This window comes from Microcaecilia unicolor, chromosome 8 (genome assembly GCF_901765095.1).
Source record: "Microcaecilia unicolor chromosome 8, aMicUni1.1, whole genome shotgun sequence".
Taxonomy (NCBI): domain Eukaryota; kingdom Metazoa; phylum Chordata; class Amphibia; order Gymnophiona; family Siphonopidae; genus Microcaecilia; species Microcaecilia unicolor.
The window spans coordinates 232,680,561-232,696,260 of NC_044038.1; the positions used below are offsets into that span (position 1 = coordinate 232,680,561).

General features: G+C 43.7%; 1 protein-coding gene across 1 annotated transcript in view; it reads right to left on the minus strand.

Annotated features, from left to right (window-relative positions):
* Positions 1–15,700, minus strand: part of RPRD1B (regulation of nuclear pre-mRNA domain containing 1B) — a gene marked incomplete at its 5' end in the record, with an annotated part of 59,715 nt that overhangs the window by 22,430 nt on the left and 21,585 nt on the right. The window contains 3 exon segments of the mRNA XM_030212048.1: positions 1,771–1,946; positions 4,387–4,513; positions 11,953–12,065. Coding sequence (XP_030067908.1) covers positions 1,771–1,946; positions 4,387–4,513; positions 11,953–12,065 — 416 coding nt within the window.

Sequence of the window (15,700 nt, forward strand, 5' to 3'; positions counted from 1 at the left end):
CCACATTGTTGACTTGATACTCAGTGCGCTCTAATACACACACTAACCCCCCCCCGGATTCTATAAAGGTTGTCCAAATTTGCGTGTGACCCTGAGATGTGTGTGTGAGCCAATAAAGAGCAATAATTGGGCGTTATCAATTACTGATGTTAATTGGCACCAATTAGAATTTACACGCACATCTGGCTATGCGCTATAACTGGGCACCTAAATCCATTAGTGCACAACCCAAAAGGGGTGTGGCCATGGGAGGGGGTTCCAAAAATCTGCACCCAGTGTAATAGAATACTGGGGGTGCAGGAATTACAGCTGCTTTCAGGAGCCCCAATCCTGGCGCCTAAATCTGGGCAAGAGAATGCTATTCTATAAAGAGTGCTCAGCCTGAAGCGACCTTTATAAAATAGAACAGACTGCTGATTTTTCCGTTGCCAATTTTTCAGCACCATTCATTGAATCCGGCCCTAAGTGCACAGCCTGGAATGTAGTGGGTTATGGGTAGAAATTGGCCAATGCACAGCATCTTGTAGTTAGCGTGCGGTAATTTACTGCATGCTGTTACCCACTGCAACAGAGTAGATGCAATTACCCTGAACAGGAGGCATGGTAAGTGTATTCGCACTGTCAGTGCACTTACAGCAGAGAAAAAAAAATAAAAAGTTGCCATACATTAAGTATGGGAAGATGGTGGGAAACCCCCAGTTACTGCATAAGCTCTGAAGTTACTGTGAGGTAATTTGGGCACTTACTGTGCGATAACTGCAAAACAGTACCACACTTTAGTAAAGCGACCATTTAAAAGCCTTAAAAACTTAGAGGCCCTTTCACTAAGCTGTATTAGGGGTTAATACGTACCTAACGCAGCTAAAAATGGCATACTGCAGGATGTGCTCAGGCTAACCATGTGCTTTTATATATATGAAACGGGCCCTAGGAAGGCTGTCATGTAAGCTTTTCTATTCTCTCTCCCCTGCCCTCCTCTCCATGTCCAACAATTCTTCCCTCCCCTCCATGTCTAGCGATTCTCCTCTTCCCTGCCCTCCCATCCATGTCCCGCGATTCTCTCCTCTACTGTCCTCCCACCCATGTCCATCAATTCTCCTCTGCCCTGCCCTCCCCTTCCTCTCCCCTCCCTCCCCTCGATTTGTACCTGAACGTTCTCTGGCTGGCTGCTGGCTTCCGTTCCGTTCGTAACATCCCTCCTGACATCAGCTCGTCTCCAGCGTTCCCACCCCTCTCACTGTTCCGCCCTCTGACATCATTACGTCTTGACGCGAGGGCGGGACAGTGAAGGGGAACGGAACGCTGAGGCTGGCTGACATCAGGAGATGTTAACGAACCTAGGCAGCCAGACATGGATCGTTGGAGGTGCAAATTATTATATAGGATATCTTTTTTTTTGGGGGGGGGGGGGGGGGGGGCATGTCTGGGGGTGGAGAGTGGACACTGCTACACTAAGCAATTACATTACTGCATGCTAACTGGTTAGCACAAGAATACTGCGTGAGCCCTTAACACCTATAAAATGGGTGACAGCAAGTGCTTACATGGTAGTTTTTTTAAAAATGGCAACATTAGTACATGATCATTAATACCAATGTAAGGACATGTTACAGCCAATGTAAAAGTGCCCCATAGGGCTGTAAGCAAGGTGAGAATTTTTTTTTTTTTTTTTAAATGACCCCCTACGTGTCTGTCTATTTAATCTACCCTAGAATCAATGCAGAGAAAAGTTAATCCCAGACTTGTTCCTGGTTAGTATATTGCACTCACTTCTAGTTTTTTTTCCCTCTCTGTCAGTACATCCTTCTGCGTCTGGGTGTACTCAACAAGCATTCGTGCAAGCTGGCGCCGGTCATCTAATTCTGCCGCCAGTCTCCCGTTGTACTCAGCCAGCAGCAAACAGGCCTCATCCACTGTTTTTGAGAGCCGCTCAGCTGCCTCTTTGTCTTTATGCAACAAAAGAGAACAAAAAAGTAAAGGTAAACTACTTCATTATGATACACGTACTCTTTCTGTTTTTGTTACAAAAATGTTCAGGTTGATATTCCTCAATGGAATATGGGCATTAGTAGAACACATTTCTTTAGCTTGCAACTGCAGGTTGATATGCCAATATTCCTATATGGTCAGCGTTAGGTGCCAGCAATCGTTGTCTAGGGTGGTCCCGGGGTCCAGTTCACAGAGGCAGTGGGTTCCCAAAGAATACGCAATCCACACGGATTTGGATATATAAAGTATATTATATTTGCATATATGTATTGGCTCACAGCACTTAGTACAGGTAACTGGTACAGGGCTGTATCTGTGTGTATTTAGGGAGAGAAAGAAAGGATAGGGTGTTTGTTCAGAGGAAGGGAGAAGCCTTGGGGTTGTGCTGCAAGAGGTATATATGTGGGCAGAGGGAAAGGAAGAGAGAGAAGCTGCCAGCCACCAGAGCTCTGTGTTCTGGTGGCTAAAGATGGAGGTGTGCAGAGAAAGAAGGAGAAACAAAGGCAGCCCAACAGAGTCCTGTGCCCTGCGGGCTCAGAGACCGAGAGAGAAGTGCCCCCCTGTGCTCTGCTTTATACCTACTAAGAACAGAGTGCGGGAACAGGAGCAGAGAGAGATCAAAAACTTCTCTCCTTCCCAGTTATTTCCTTTACAGAACTCCAGATACTTTCTGAAGTCAGGAAAGGTGACAACTTTCACAGGTTGTCCTGTTTGAAGTCTGAGCCTGCAAATAGGTGGGAAAATGTGGGATACAAATGCAACAAATAAATAAAATAAAATAAAATAAAATAAAAAGTTCTTTGTTTTTGAAACCTGCCACCACTAAATTAATAACTTATATCTGTATAGGTCAAAATATGTTAAAAATTTTTTCTTTAAATTCTGAGGTAGGGCTGGGGTCATGCCACGGTTTTGTCAAAATTACGTGGATAGCAGTGATGTCCAACCGTTTTCTGGATAACTATACCCATGCAAGCGGACTCCACAAATAATAGTTCTAACAGATAACATAGCCATTTAAATTTAGGACCATATCTGCAACAGTCCAACTTACACTAAAAAGCCTGTCTAAAAAAAAAAAAAAAAAAAAAAAAATATATATATATATATATATATATATATATATATATATATATATATATCAAAGTAGTCAAATCTAGATGCCTTTACGTAATTGCTGGCAGGCTGAATATATTCCTCTCCCCCTCTCCATCCCTTTTGAATAAGCAGTGGGATTACATTGCACATCGTAGTAAAGAAAGGCCTAGAATTTCTCAGCATCTCCTGTTTGGGGTATTTTCTTCTGGGAAATGACAGACTATTAGACAAGAATCAGTCCGGTACCCACATGCACCTTTTACTGCTAAGTCGATGTGATTCTGTTAATATGTGTTATAGCTTGAGACCAATCCACTGGAATAGTGGTGGGCCATGCTACATAGCTTAAACCAGCTGAAAAGCACTAACTAGGCCTGATAACCAGCTGATGGCCTTATAGCAGAGAGCCTGCAAGAGCAGGACTGCTTGGTGAGTCTTATTGAAACCTGGTACAACTTTCAAATTGAGTGTAACACTTAAGATGTAGAAATTAATGACAAAAATGGTAAAAAGCTTGGTTCTTAAAATGGAGTTTGTCTTTATAAAATGGCAGCCAGAGTCACAAGATATGGAACTGATCTCTTCATCTTAGAAGAGATGGTTGCACAAGATTAGGAACAGTCCATATTAGGAGTTGGCCATATTAGGAGTTAGTTGCAAGACAGGAGAAAGATTAAGAAACAGGTGGACACCTGACCTGTGGTTAAGATAAAAAAAATCCAAATACTATATAAGAAGTGGGCATCAGAGCTATCGTTGGAACATTTTTCCCCAACGAATCTTCGAACGGCGAAGCTCTGGCCGGTTGAACCCAGAATCTGTCTGATGTCTGTATCAAAGTGAAGTCCTGATTTGGGTGAGAATAAAAGACTATTTCTTTCACTAAACTGTTTCAGTCTTTGTTTCAATCTATTCTCTCTCCTCCACCTGTTTCACAGAATACTGCACACACAAATAAGATTCTTTCTTACTCACATAGATCTCATGTGGGAACATAAATGGCCAAAGATTCACTTAGATCCAGATAGACAGAAAGCTGTGGTCATGGGAATTAGATTTGAACTGCGCCTTCTGTCACCCCCCCTACGCCTCCATGACCGGAGGCGCTCCTTAGAACCCCAAGACATAACACCATGGAATGGGGTGTCCCTTGAATTCAGGGAGGGGGTGATTAATAAGATTTTAGAAGAACAAACCCTCTGCACACCTCCGTGGGCAAGGGTCCTGCGGGGATCTAGAGAGGGGTAGATAAAAACAATTCTCTAATTCATTCTCTCTACTTAAAAGTCAAATGTTTACCTGTTATCTTCTCTAGCAGTGAAACATCTTGAACTTCTTGTGGTAAGGAGGCTATCTTTTGACGTACAGTGGCATCTCCTGATGCTGCATTTTCTAGATCTTGCAGAGCCTTAATCAAGTCTTCAGTCTGAAAGATGAGAAGCCAAGCAAAACCATTAGTAGTAAATACGTGCTAGGTCCACCTTAGGAGTCAGCACCCAAGAAAAAGATCTAAGTGTCATCACAGACAATACGCTGAAATCTTCTGCCTAGTGTGCGGTAGTGGCCAAAAAAAGCAAACAAGGCGTTAAGAATTATTAGTAAAGGGATGGAAAACAAGATAAAGAATATTAAAATGCCTCTGTATCACTCCATGGTGCAACCTCACCTTGAGTACTGCATACAATTCTGGTCACAGTATCTCAAAAAAGATAACGTGAAATTAGAAAAGGTTCAAAGAAGGCCAGCCAAAATGATTAAGTCGATAGAACTGCTCTCATATGAGGAAAGCAAGAGGTTAAGGCTCTTCAGCTTGGAAAAGAGACAGCTGAGGGGAGATATGAGAGAGGTCTACAAAATCCTGAGAGTGGTGTAGAACAGGTAAAAGTGAATCGATTTTTTTTACTCTTTCAAAAATTACAAAAAGACTAGTGGACACTCAATGAAGCTACAAGGTAAAACTTTTAAAACAAATAGGATGAAATATTTTTTCACTCAAATAGTTAAGCCCTGGAACGCATTGCTAGAGGATGTGGTTATAGCAGTTAGCGTACCTGGGTTTAAGCAAGGGTTTTGACAAGTTCCTGGAGGAAAAATCCACAGGCTGCTATTGAAATAGACATGGGGGAAGCTTGCCCTGGGATCGGCAACATGAAATCTTGAACTATTTGAGATTCAGCCAGGTGCTTGTGACCTAGATTGGCCACTACTGGAAACAGGACATTGGGCTAGACAGAACATTGGTCTGACCCGGTATAGCTATTCTTAATGTACCATGATTCAAATGTACAAGTTGTTCTTACAATTTAAGGGAATTGTTAAGGAATTTGGTTAATTGCTATAAAGTGTTTTGTAGCTCTTAATGAATAAAAATGGTGGTAAATTGCTAAATAAAAATATTATGCAACATAGTGTAAGGAGTATGAAGGAAGGAAAACGGTGGAGAGGAACCCCAGCTTCCTACAGGGGAAAAGAGAGCTGGAGGGTAGGAGGGAAGACCCTAGGGGGGCTCCTGTTTTGCCTAGGAGGGACATACCAATAAGAAACTACAATTCCCAGAAAGCCCCAGGAGAACCCCGGGTAAGGAGAAATAGAGTGCAGAACCAAGAAGCTCCTGAAGAGGGCTGCCAGAAAAGGGAAAAAGCTGAGTCACCACCCTGGTGGAGGAGGTGGCTGAACCGGGGGAGGGGAAAAGAAAAGCAGCCTAGCCCGGTTAATGAAGGAGAGAGAGATCAGCTGGAAAAGAGGTGGGAGGAGGAGAAAATGGACTGGGCTCCAGAGAGAGAGGAGGAGGAGGACGAGGAGGCCATGGAGCAGGAGGAGCCAGAGAATGTCTCAGAGGAACCGATGGAACTCTTGGCTCTGAGGCAGCCCGAGCAGGAGGTATAGTGGGAATGCCCGGGTCAAGCGGGAGGAGGTCAGAAGAGTAAGGCTGACCAAGAGGGTGGGACCCGAGGCTTTGAGCCCGCGCAAAGCCTGGCTATATTGAACTGAGTTGAGAAAAGCCTGGCTGTGATTGGGACTGTGTTTTGAACCAGCCTGGCTATATTGAACTGAGTGGAGAAAAGCCTGGCTGTAATTGGGACTGTGCTTTGAACTAGCCTGGCTATATTGAACTGAGTGGAGAAAAGCCTGGCTGTAATTGGGACTGTGCTTTGAACAGCCTGGCTATATTGAACTGAGTTGAGAAAAGACTGGCTGTAAATGGGGACTGTGCTTTGAACAGCCTGGCTATATTGAACTGAGTGGAGAAAAGCCTGGCTGTGATTGGGACTGTGTTTTGAACAGCCTGGCTATATTGAACTGAGTGGAGAAAAGCCTGGCTGTGATTGGGACTGTGTTTTGAACAGCCTGGCTATATTGAACTGAGTGGAGAAAAGCCTGGCTGTATTTTGGGACTGTGTTTAGACCAGCCTGGCTATATTGAACTGAGTGGAGAAGAGCCTGGCTGTAATTGGGACTGTGCTTTGAACAGCCTGGCTATATTGAACTGAGTGGAGAAGAGCCTGGCTGTAATTGGGACTGTGCTTTGAACAGCCTGGCTATATTGAACTGAGTTGAGAAAAGCCTGGCTGTGATTGGGACTGTGTTTTGAACCAGCCTGGCTATATTGAACTGAGTGGAGAAGAGCCTGGCTGTGATTGGGACTGTGTTTTGAACCAGCCTGGCTATATTGAACTGAGTTGAAAAAAGACTGGCTGTAAATGGGGACTGTGCTTTGAACAGCCTGGCTATATTGAACTGAGTGGAGAAAAGCCTGGCTGTGATTGGGACTGTGTTTTGAACAGCCTGGCTATATTGAACTGAGTGGAGAAAAGCCTGGCTGTATTTTGGGACTGTGTTTAGACCAGCCTGGCTATATTGAACTGAGTGGAGAAGAGCCTGGCTGTAATTGGGACTGTGCTTTGAACAGCCTGGCTATATTGAACTGAGTTGAGAAAAGCCTGGCTGTGATTGGGACTGTGTTTTGAACCAGCCTGGCTATATTGAACTGAGTGGAGAAAAGCCTGGCTGTAATTGGGACTGTGCTTTGAACTAGCCTGGCTATATTGAACTGAGTGGAGAAAAGCCTGGCTGTAATTGGGACTGTGCTTTGGACAGCCTGGCTATATTGAACTGAGTTGAGAAAAGCCTGGCTGTATTTGGGACTGTGCTTTGGACAGCCTGGCTATATTGAACTGAGTTGAGAAAAGCCTGGCTGTGATTGGGACTGTGTTTTGAACAGCCTGGCTATATTGAACTGAGTGAAGAAAAGCCTGGCTGTATTTTGGGACTGTGTTTAGCCCAGCCTGGCTAGATTGAACTGAGTTGAGAAAAGCCTGGCTGTAATTGGGACTGTGTTTTGAACAGCCTGGCTATATTGAACTGGGCTGAGAAAAGCCTGGCTGTAAATGGGGACTGTGTTTTGTACAGCCTGGCTAGAGGGAACGGGGCTGAGTAAAACTGGGCAGTAGTTATACTGTGTCTGGAACAGCCTGAATATTGAGGGGTGTTTTGTTTGAAAAAACCAAAATGGCCTGCTGAACAGAGAAATGTAAAGGAGGAAACGAAAGCTCTGGGCCGGTGGTGTGGTAAGGCCTTTCCGGACTGGGACAGACGGAGACGTTTTCTACAATAGCCATGGATAAACTGTACATCTGTAAATCAAACATTCCTTGTAAGTTAAAAGAAAACATTTTGTAACCATGATCTGATTTATTAACAGCCTAGCTATATGACAGCCTCAGTTAGGAAACATTTCCTGGGGCTTTAGTCCAACCTCTATCTCTGATCGCTCTTTGATTTGAAAAAGAATGCAGATGTTATCTATAAAAAGATCCGATTCAGCTGAATGTCCTTTTATTGAAAAACACATAGTTTACAAGAAATGACACATCAAATGTTTGCTCTCAAGCTAGGATTAGACATATCCGTTTGGCACAAACATCTCTAATACCCTGTGTGCAAGGTCAGAAGGATTGTACTACACTGTTAGAAACTTTAAGCTGTTTGCCTTTTTTGATCTACCTCAAATCCTTCATTCCTTGTTGAATTTTCCAAAAACCCATCTACTGTCACCTGAGATTTTGTTTAGGAATTATCTTGAACAGGTTTTGTAAACATCAGATGTGGATAATATACTACTGTTTAAATTAACGAGGAAGAGCAAGATAAATTTTTAAAATTTTTTTTTTTGTTACATTTGTACCCCGTGCTTTCCCACTCATGGCAGGCTCAATGCGGCTTACATGGGGCAATGGAGGGTTAAGTGACTTGCCCAGAGTCACACGGAGCTGCCTGTGCCTGAAGTGGGAATCAAACTCAGTTCCTCAGTTCCCCAGGACCAAAGTCCACCACCCTAACCACTAGGCCACTCCTCCAGTCCAAATTTGCATTAAATTCAGATCCCACAATTGCTATTTCTTGAAACTTCTCAAGATGTTGTTTCTTCTAGAGCAACATTGCTCGTTACTTTTATGACAGAGAAGAACAAACTACCAGTTTTGAAAGCTTATTTTCATAAGAAAAATATGGTATATTGTGGTCAGAAGATTACTATTTTTCATGATGTCTCTAGAGTTACTCAGTTGAGAAGGAGACAATTTCCTTAGAATGCCTTCCTGGTTGCTTTAACAAAGCAGTCCTTCTATAAGTTTCAAGGCCAACCTTAAGACCCATTTTTTTCACCCCTGCATATAATTTAGGAGCAGTCTCCTGGCCAATCAGTAGATCGATAGACAAAAGCTGCACTGCTCTGACCTAATCTGACCTTGATGGAATGCCCTTTATTTTTTTATTTCAATTATTAACAAGTAAACCACTTTGGAGTGCTTACTTGAAAGGCTGTATATTAAATCTAATAAACAAAAAAGATGCTGAACTGCACTGCACATTTTATCCAACAGTCCCCAACAGGCTTCATATACATCACACTGGAAAAAACAAACCGAGTTGAGAATAGAAACTTTGGCTACCAGTTCTAGGGGTTGACTTCCAAGTTTGCCCCCTCTGTCCTTCTCAGGAAGAGAATAGGAAAAGAACCTTGCCATAGGTTTGTACGTTTGGGAAGCTCGCCAGGTGCCCTTGGCCTGGATTGGCCGCTGTCGTGGACAGGATGCTGGGCTCGATGGACCCTTGGTCTTTTCCCAGTATGGCATTACTTATGTACTTATAGGTACAACTTATATTTTAAAGATCATTTGGGCAGAGAAGTAACTCATGCACTTGGAAAGGTGAGCAATAAATCTAAATTCAAAAAGCTGGCCACCTCAAGTATAGGGGTCCTTGTACTAAGCTGTGGTAAAAGGGGCAGCGAGTGGTTTTGCCACACACCAGGGCCCCTTTTACCGCAGCAGGTAAAAAGGCTGAAAAAAAGAAATGGCTGTGCAGTAAGTTCGCACTTGCCGCATGGCCATTTCGTGGGGGAGCACTTACTGCCAACCCACTGAGGTGGAAGTAACCGGGCAGAACGCGACGCTGCCCAATTACCGTCGAGTAACCCCCTGCGGAAATATTTTATTTATTTATTTCTGCTAGCGCTGGAAACGGTGCACGCTTGGGGTAAATGAAAATAGCTGCTTTACACCCACCAGACTGTAGCTGCTCCCGATTACTTAGTATATCTGCAACAGGAAACAATATCTTACAAAATATTGTATTTATTTTATGGTATAGAAACTGTTTATAGAAAAATCCTCAGATTTATTATAAATTCTTCTTAAAATAGACCCACGTTACAAAACTAGAAAGCAACTTGTGGAACCAAACTATTTTGAAGAAATTACTGTTCTATTATAAAAAAAAACACATTAATAACTCAAAAATTAACAAAGAACCTTGCTTGTGTGCATGGCTCTGCTACTCTCCCATTTTTCCACTGTATTCACCTTGACTCAGACACTGAGCAAACAAGCTGAATGTTACAGACACATTCAACACAGTACTGTAAAAAAAAAAAAAAAAAAAGGGTCATCACTGAAGGATACTGTTCAATTGGTAACTAAATTCCAATCCCTTGAGCCAACAAGACCCCACAAATAGGATCAAATTAATGAGCTCAACACACAGACCTTGGATATACTGAACTGGATTGTTTATGCAACCCATTCCTCCTAGAATTTATTTTTGAAAGTGCATTTTAAACACAGTCTGATAGCAGTGAAGAGACAGCGGTTGCATTTAGGCTTCTGGAAGAAATCCAAACTGAGCAACACAAGATTGAACTTATGTGGGAGTCAAGTTTTACTCTTCTCCAGAATCCTTTATCATAACCCACAAACAGATGTGAAAAGGAAACAACCTGATGAACACACAAATTCAGCAGTGTTCTGAATGAGCTGTTCCACAGGGCTTGGCTCTATCTTCCACCCTCTTATATAAATGGTACTATTATTTTTGAAATTACAATCTTTGTGAACTCAGTTTACATTGTAGATGATATCCTATTTTCTCCATTTAAAAATTATGGAGGACTAACATCTGCTCAAGTGATCGCATGGTTTCAGGATAATTGATTGTCTATCAACTATGCTAAGACTAAGCCAGGTTTTTCACCACCTGATAAAGTGCCAATGAAGGGATGTGATATCTCAGTTCATTCAGAGGTGATTTATCTTGGTTTCATTCACAATTTTCAGCAGTCTATGCAGCAGCAGATTATCAAGAGTGTATGCAATTCATTTTCTTTAATGTTACATAGCATAGAGATTACACATCTTTGTACCCCGATTTTCAAAACGTCAGCAAGGTATTTGATAAACCTAAACATAGCATGTGGTAGTCCAGGTAAAGCGTATCTCATTCCCACATCAGATCCTTGCAATTAATCCAAAACTCAGAGGCAAGTATAATCACCGGAAGTAAGAGAATTGACTACATTATGCCAGTCTTGTCCGAATTACACTGGTTATCAATAAAAGATGGAGGGCTCAATTTAGTCTACAGGTTAGAACACAGCACACTCATGGACAAAACTAGTTTCATTATTATTCATATACTAGTAAGAAATGCCCGTTTCTGGAAAAAATGAAACGGGCGCTAGCAGGGTAATTCCCCCCCCCCGTCCTCCCTCCCTCCCGAGTTGCAGACACCCCCTCCGTGCCTCCGTTCCGAGTTGCACACCTGTCCTCTTCCTCCCTTCGTCCCTCAGTGACGTGGTTGCGAGGGCCGCCCCGCCCTCAACGTCATCGCGTTTTGACGCGAGGGCCGCCCCGCCCTCAACATCATCGTGTTTTGACGCGAGGGCGGAGCTACAGTGACTGGAGCCTGCAGGCCAAACCGGATATCTCGGGTGCCTCAAGTTTCCGGCTTGAGGCTTCAAAGTGCCTTTTATATATATAGATTGTCCTTCCTGAGCTTAGAGATCTGTCAGAAATTGTTGGTCAATTTCCGCCAACAATAGTAGTAAGGAAGAAAAAAAACCTTGTGGCAGTGTCCTTTTGGTAGTCAGCCATTTTGGAGCTCTATATGTCAAAATGTATCATTGGAGCCATCTTACTGAACATTTTGGAGAAAAACAGAAGCCTATTTTTCTGAAATAGTCTTTAAACAGTAAGCTATTTGTCTCGATACTTAGATTATAGGCAAATGACTTTGAAAAAGTTGATTTTGTTATATGATATGTTCATTTCTTTTGTATTATGTGTCTATTTTTACTGCTAATATCTATACTTTACTGTCCTTCACTTAGATGTGTATTGCTAGGCGATTTATAATACAATAAATGAAAATAACATGAAAATGTTATTTTTCGATAAGCTATAGTAAATCTATTTTTGCAGGTCCGCCTTCCAAACCTAAAGTTTTCTGATACATTAATTTTTAAACAGAGAAGTATTATATTTTATGTTTAGTCTCTACATTTGCTTCAATCCCCAAGCCAGAACTTACCAGAAGAGGCCCTGAAGAAAGGTCCCGAGGGGAGTAGCTCCCTGGATAATCATCATCTTCCTCCTCTTGAATCTGCTGGAACGTACGCTTTAGGGATTTCTTTTCGTCAATAACTGAAATATAAAAAGAGAATAAAAAACTAGTTCATAGGGAGCACTACCCAACCATTTCAGCAACAGGAATCCGATGTGCCAAAGAGAACTATTACAAAGTGAGGGAACAGAAAGGTTAGCACAAGTGTCACTATTCAAAGGGTTTTAACCCTAAAATGTAAACATAACTAACTCCAGACACCTAAACTAGATGAAGAATTGCTCTGAGAATGAGGTAACATATACCCTCCTTTTAAACACCAAATAACCATTGGGTTTTTTTTTTTTGTTTTCTTTTAATTTATCTTAATTTATTCATCCATATTTCAATTTATGCTTAGTGCCGAGTAGATCTAGGAAAATACTTAATGGATGAAAATAGCCTCTATATTTTTTACTTCTTATATTTTCACCATTTCCCCCAGTCTCCCTGTAATCAGTTGGGTTGGTTGTGAGCCCTTGGGCCCTGGCCGAGGCCAGCAGGGTGCCGACCCAGGCCAAGGGGAGACCGACCCACCACCGCACACCCCAGCTACACAATACCCCCTAAGCTACCCCTCCCCACTGTCCCTCAGGAAGAAGGGAAATAGGCATACAGGCGGGCCTCGCGGCCAAACCGGAACCCACGCAGACAGAGCCACTCGTGCGAGCCTCACGGCTGAACTGGAACCCAATCACACACAGGGAGGGGTGAAAGAACCCAGAGGGCCCCAAGAGGCCAGACACACGCTGAACACCAGCAATAGGGCAGCGGGGGAAACAAAGGACCAGAGAGGGCCACGCCCACGCAGGGGACTAGCGCAGGACAGGGAAACTAACACAGCAACCCCCCCCCCCCCCCCCCCCCACCATGGTAGGAGCCCCAGGCAGAAGCCAGAGGAACCAAACACAAAAGGAAGGCAGAAAGCCTTTGCCTCAACCCCACTGTAGACAGAGGCACCCAGAACACAAAGGGTTAAGCTTGTAGAGCCAGCAGAGAGAGAGTGCCATAAATCAACAAACAATCAGAGAGAACGCTTCCCCTCCCGAGAGGGAGTGGGGCCCATCCAAACAAACACACTGGCAGAGGCAGGAATACAATACACACAGTACACAAAGGGTTAAACTCACTGAGCCAGCAGGCCAGGACACTGGGAAGAGAAATCCTTAAAACAAACAAACAAAGGAGAACAGAGCCCCGGAGGCTGAGCAATGCCCAGCCCCCACAAAACAAACGAGCAGCTGACCCTGATTACAGAGCTACGCACGAGAGAAACCTATCAGGCTTTCCTGTTACCACCTAATAAGTAACGCAAAAGCAGAGAAACTCCTCAGCTGCAGGCTAAAGTACTATCCCCTGACGTCAGCACAACCCCTGGCAGCCAATCAGAAGAGACATCCCCCCTCCCCCTCAGCCAAACCGGCAGAATCATAACACTCCCTCAGTGGCTTCTGCTACTCCCATCTCCTCAAATGACATACTGAAGTGGTTCAGGGGTCACTCACTGGCCCAAAAGCTGAAGGGGAATATTCTTCAAGGCTAAATCTCAGGGGCTCACAACACCAAAAAGGAGGAAAAAAACGGTCTCCAGAAGGAAGCAAACAGTGTAACCAAACAATTATGCTAAGGGTTGATCAGCTTGAATCGTGATTTTACATTTATATGCTCCAGTTTCTTTGCTTATTTGCTATTCATGGCCTTTTGTTTGCATTCATTCATTTTAGATGACAGAGATCAATACAGATCATCTGATACAGGCAGAGGTGCTGAAACATGGTCCATGTCGAGCCCTGTGATTATTTTAACTAAAGACCTTTCTTATTTTTGGAGAGTACCCTCTATTAATTCAGCATGACTGTTTGGTTATCTCCATTGTTTGCTTCCTTCTAAATCTCTGGGACTGCCATAGAAACATCAGCCATGCTGCCCTCCCCAAGACGTGTGTACCACCTGCAGGTCATATTACTACTACTACTTAGCATTTCTATAGCGCTGCTAGGGTTACGCAGCGCTGTACAAGTTTAAACATGGGGAAGGACAGTCCCTGCTCGAGAGAGCTTACAATCTAAAGGTTACAAACTATGTGGTCAGTGTAGGTATCATGAATGGGGAAGTTGGTTAGGCGCCATAAGCAAGGGAGAAGAGATGGGCTTTGAGTAAGGACTTGAAAATGGGCAGGGAGGGCGCATGGCATATGGGCTCGGGAAGTAGAAATATGTACATATTATTGTTGATCATGAATTACTAACATGGAGATATGACTACAGACTATACAAATCATGGTAACATATACATAACCTGAGCAGCACTGCTCAGTTTCACACATACAGGAATCTATACAGCAGGGCTTAACAAACCCCAGGCGCCAGGTCGCCTAATAAAAAAAGAAAAAAAAAAAATCAGACCTGGGGCCTAGGTTTTGCACTCTGAAGATAATCTTTCTGTCCCTGCCCGCAGTCCCTCTCCCTCTTTCACCCAGGTCCAGCCAGTATCACCCTCCCCTCTCCACCTTCATGCTACTGAATCCAGCATCTCTCTGTCACACCCTTCCCGGTCCTCTAAGCTCACCTTGATCGTCTGCAGCTGCAGCAATTAAGGCATGCTGCTCTGGCTGGCGTTGGGGCCTCCCTCTGCCAGGTCCCGCTTTCTGTGAAGTAACTTCCTGCTTCCACAAGGACGGGACCTGGCAGAGGGAAGGCCCCGATGCCGGCCAAAGCAGTGTGCCTTAAATTGCAGACACTGCTGCAATCAAGGCAAGTTTGGAGGATCAGGGGTGGTGGTGGTGGGTGGGTGAGGGAGAGATGCTGGACTTTAGTGGGGTGGGGATGAGGGAGAAAGATATGTTGGACCTATCGGGGAAGGAGGTAGTAATAGGGAGATGGAGTTGTGCTGAACCTGCCAGGAAGGGGAGCGAGAGAGACCAGACCGAGGGAGGGAAGAGACAGAGACCGGATTAGGATTTGAGAGATGGAACAGAGGAGGAAAGATGCTGGACCTACAGATGGAAAAAGAGGGAAAGTTATGCTAGACCATGAGGGAGGGCAAGCGAGAGAAAGGGAGAGATGCTGGATCCAGGGGTGTGAGAGGAAGGGAAGAGAGAGGGAAAGGACAGGGCATAGACAAAAGATGCTGGGCATGGAGTAAGAATACAGAGAAGGGGCACAGGGCAGTGTTGGAAAAGGGGTGAGCTAGAAACACAGAGGGGAACTGTTGATCACAGTGGGGGGGGGGGGGGGGGAGGAATAGATAGAACAGGGACACAGAGGAGAGATGCTAGACGGGATACAGAGAGAAAATGAATGGCAGACATGGAGAGAGAAGAAATGTTAAACAGACAGGAGATCCTAGAAAGGCAGGAAAAACTGAGAAAAGGAAGAAGTGATATCAGTATCAATAGGATTCTTGTTAATTGCTGTATCCCCTACATAAGGGTCCAATGCAGTTTACAAATTAAGGGCAACAATAATACATCTTAATAAAATTGAAAAACCAATAGTATTTTTAACAATCATAATCTACCAAATAACTTTTCAGCTTTCTTCGAAATACATAAATAACTCATCTCCATTCTAATACCAGACGGAAAAGAATTCCAAAATAGAATTACAAGAGATGAAAACGGAGTATTTGCCATCTTTAAGAAGCACATGCCTCTAAAAGGAAAAGAATGAAGAAT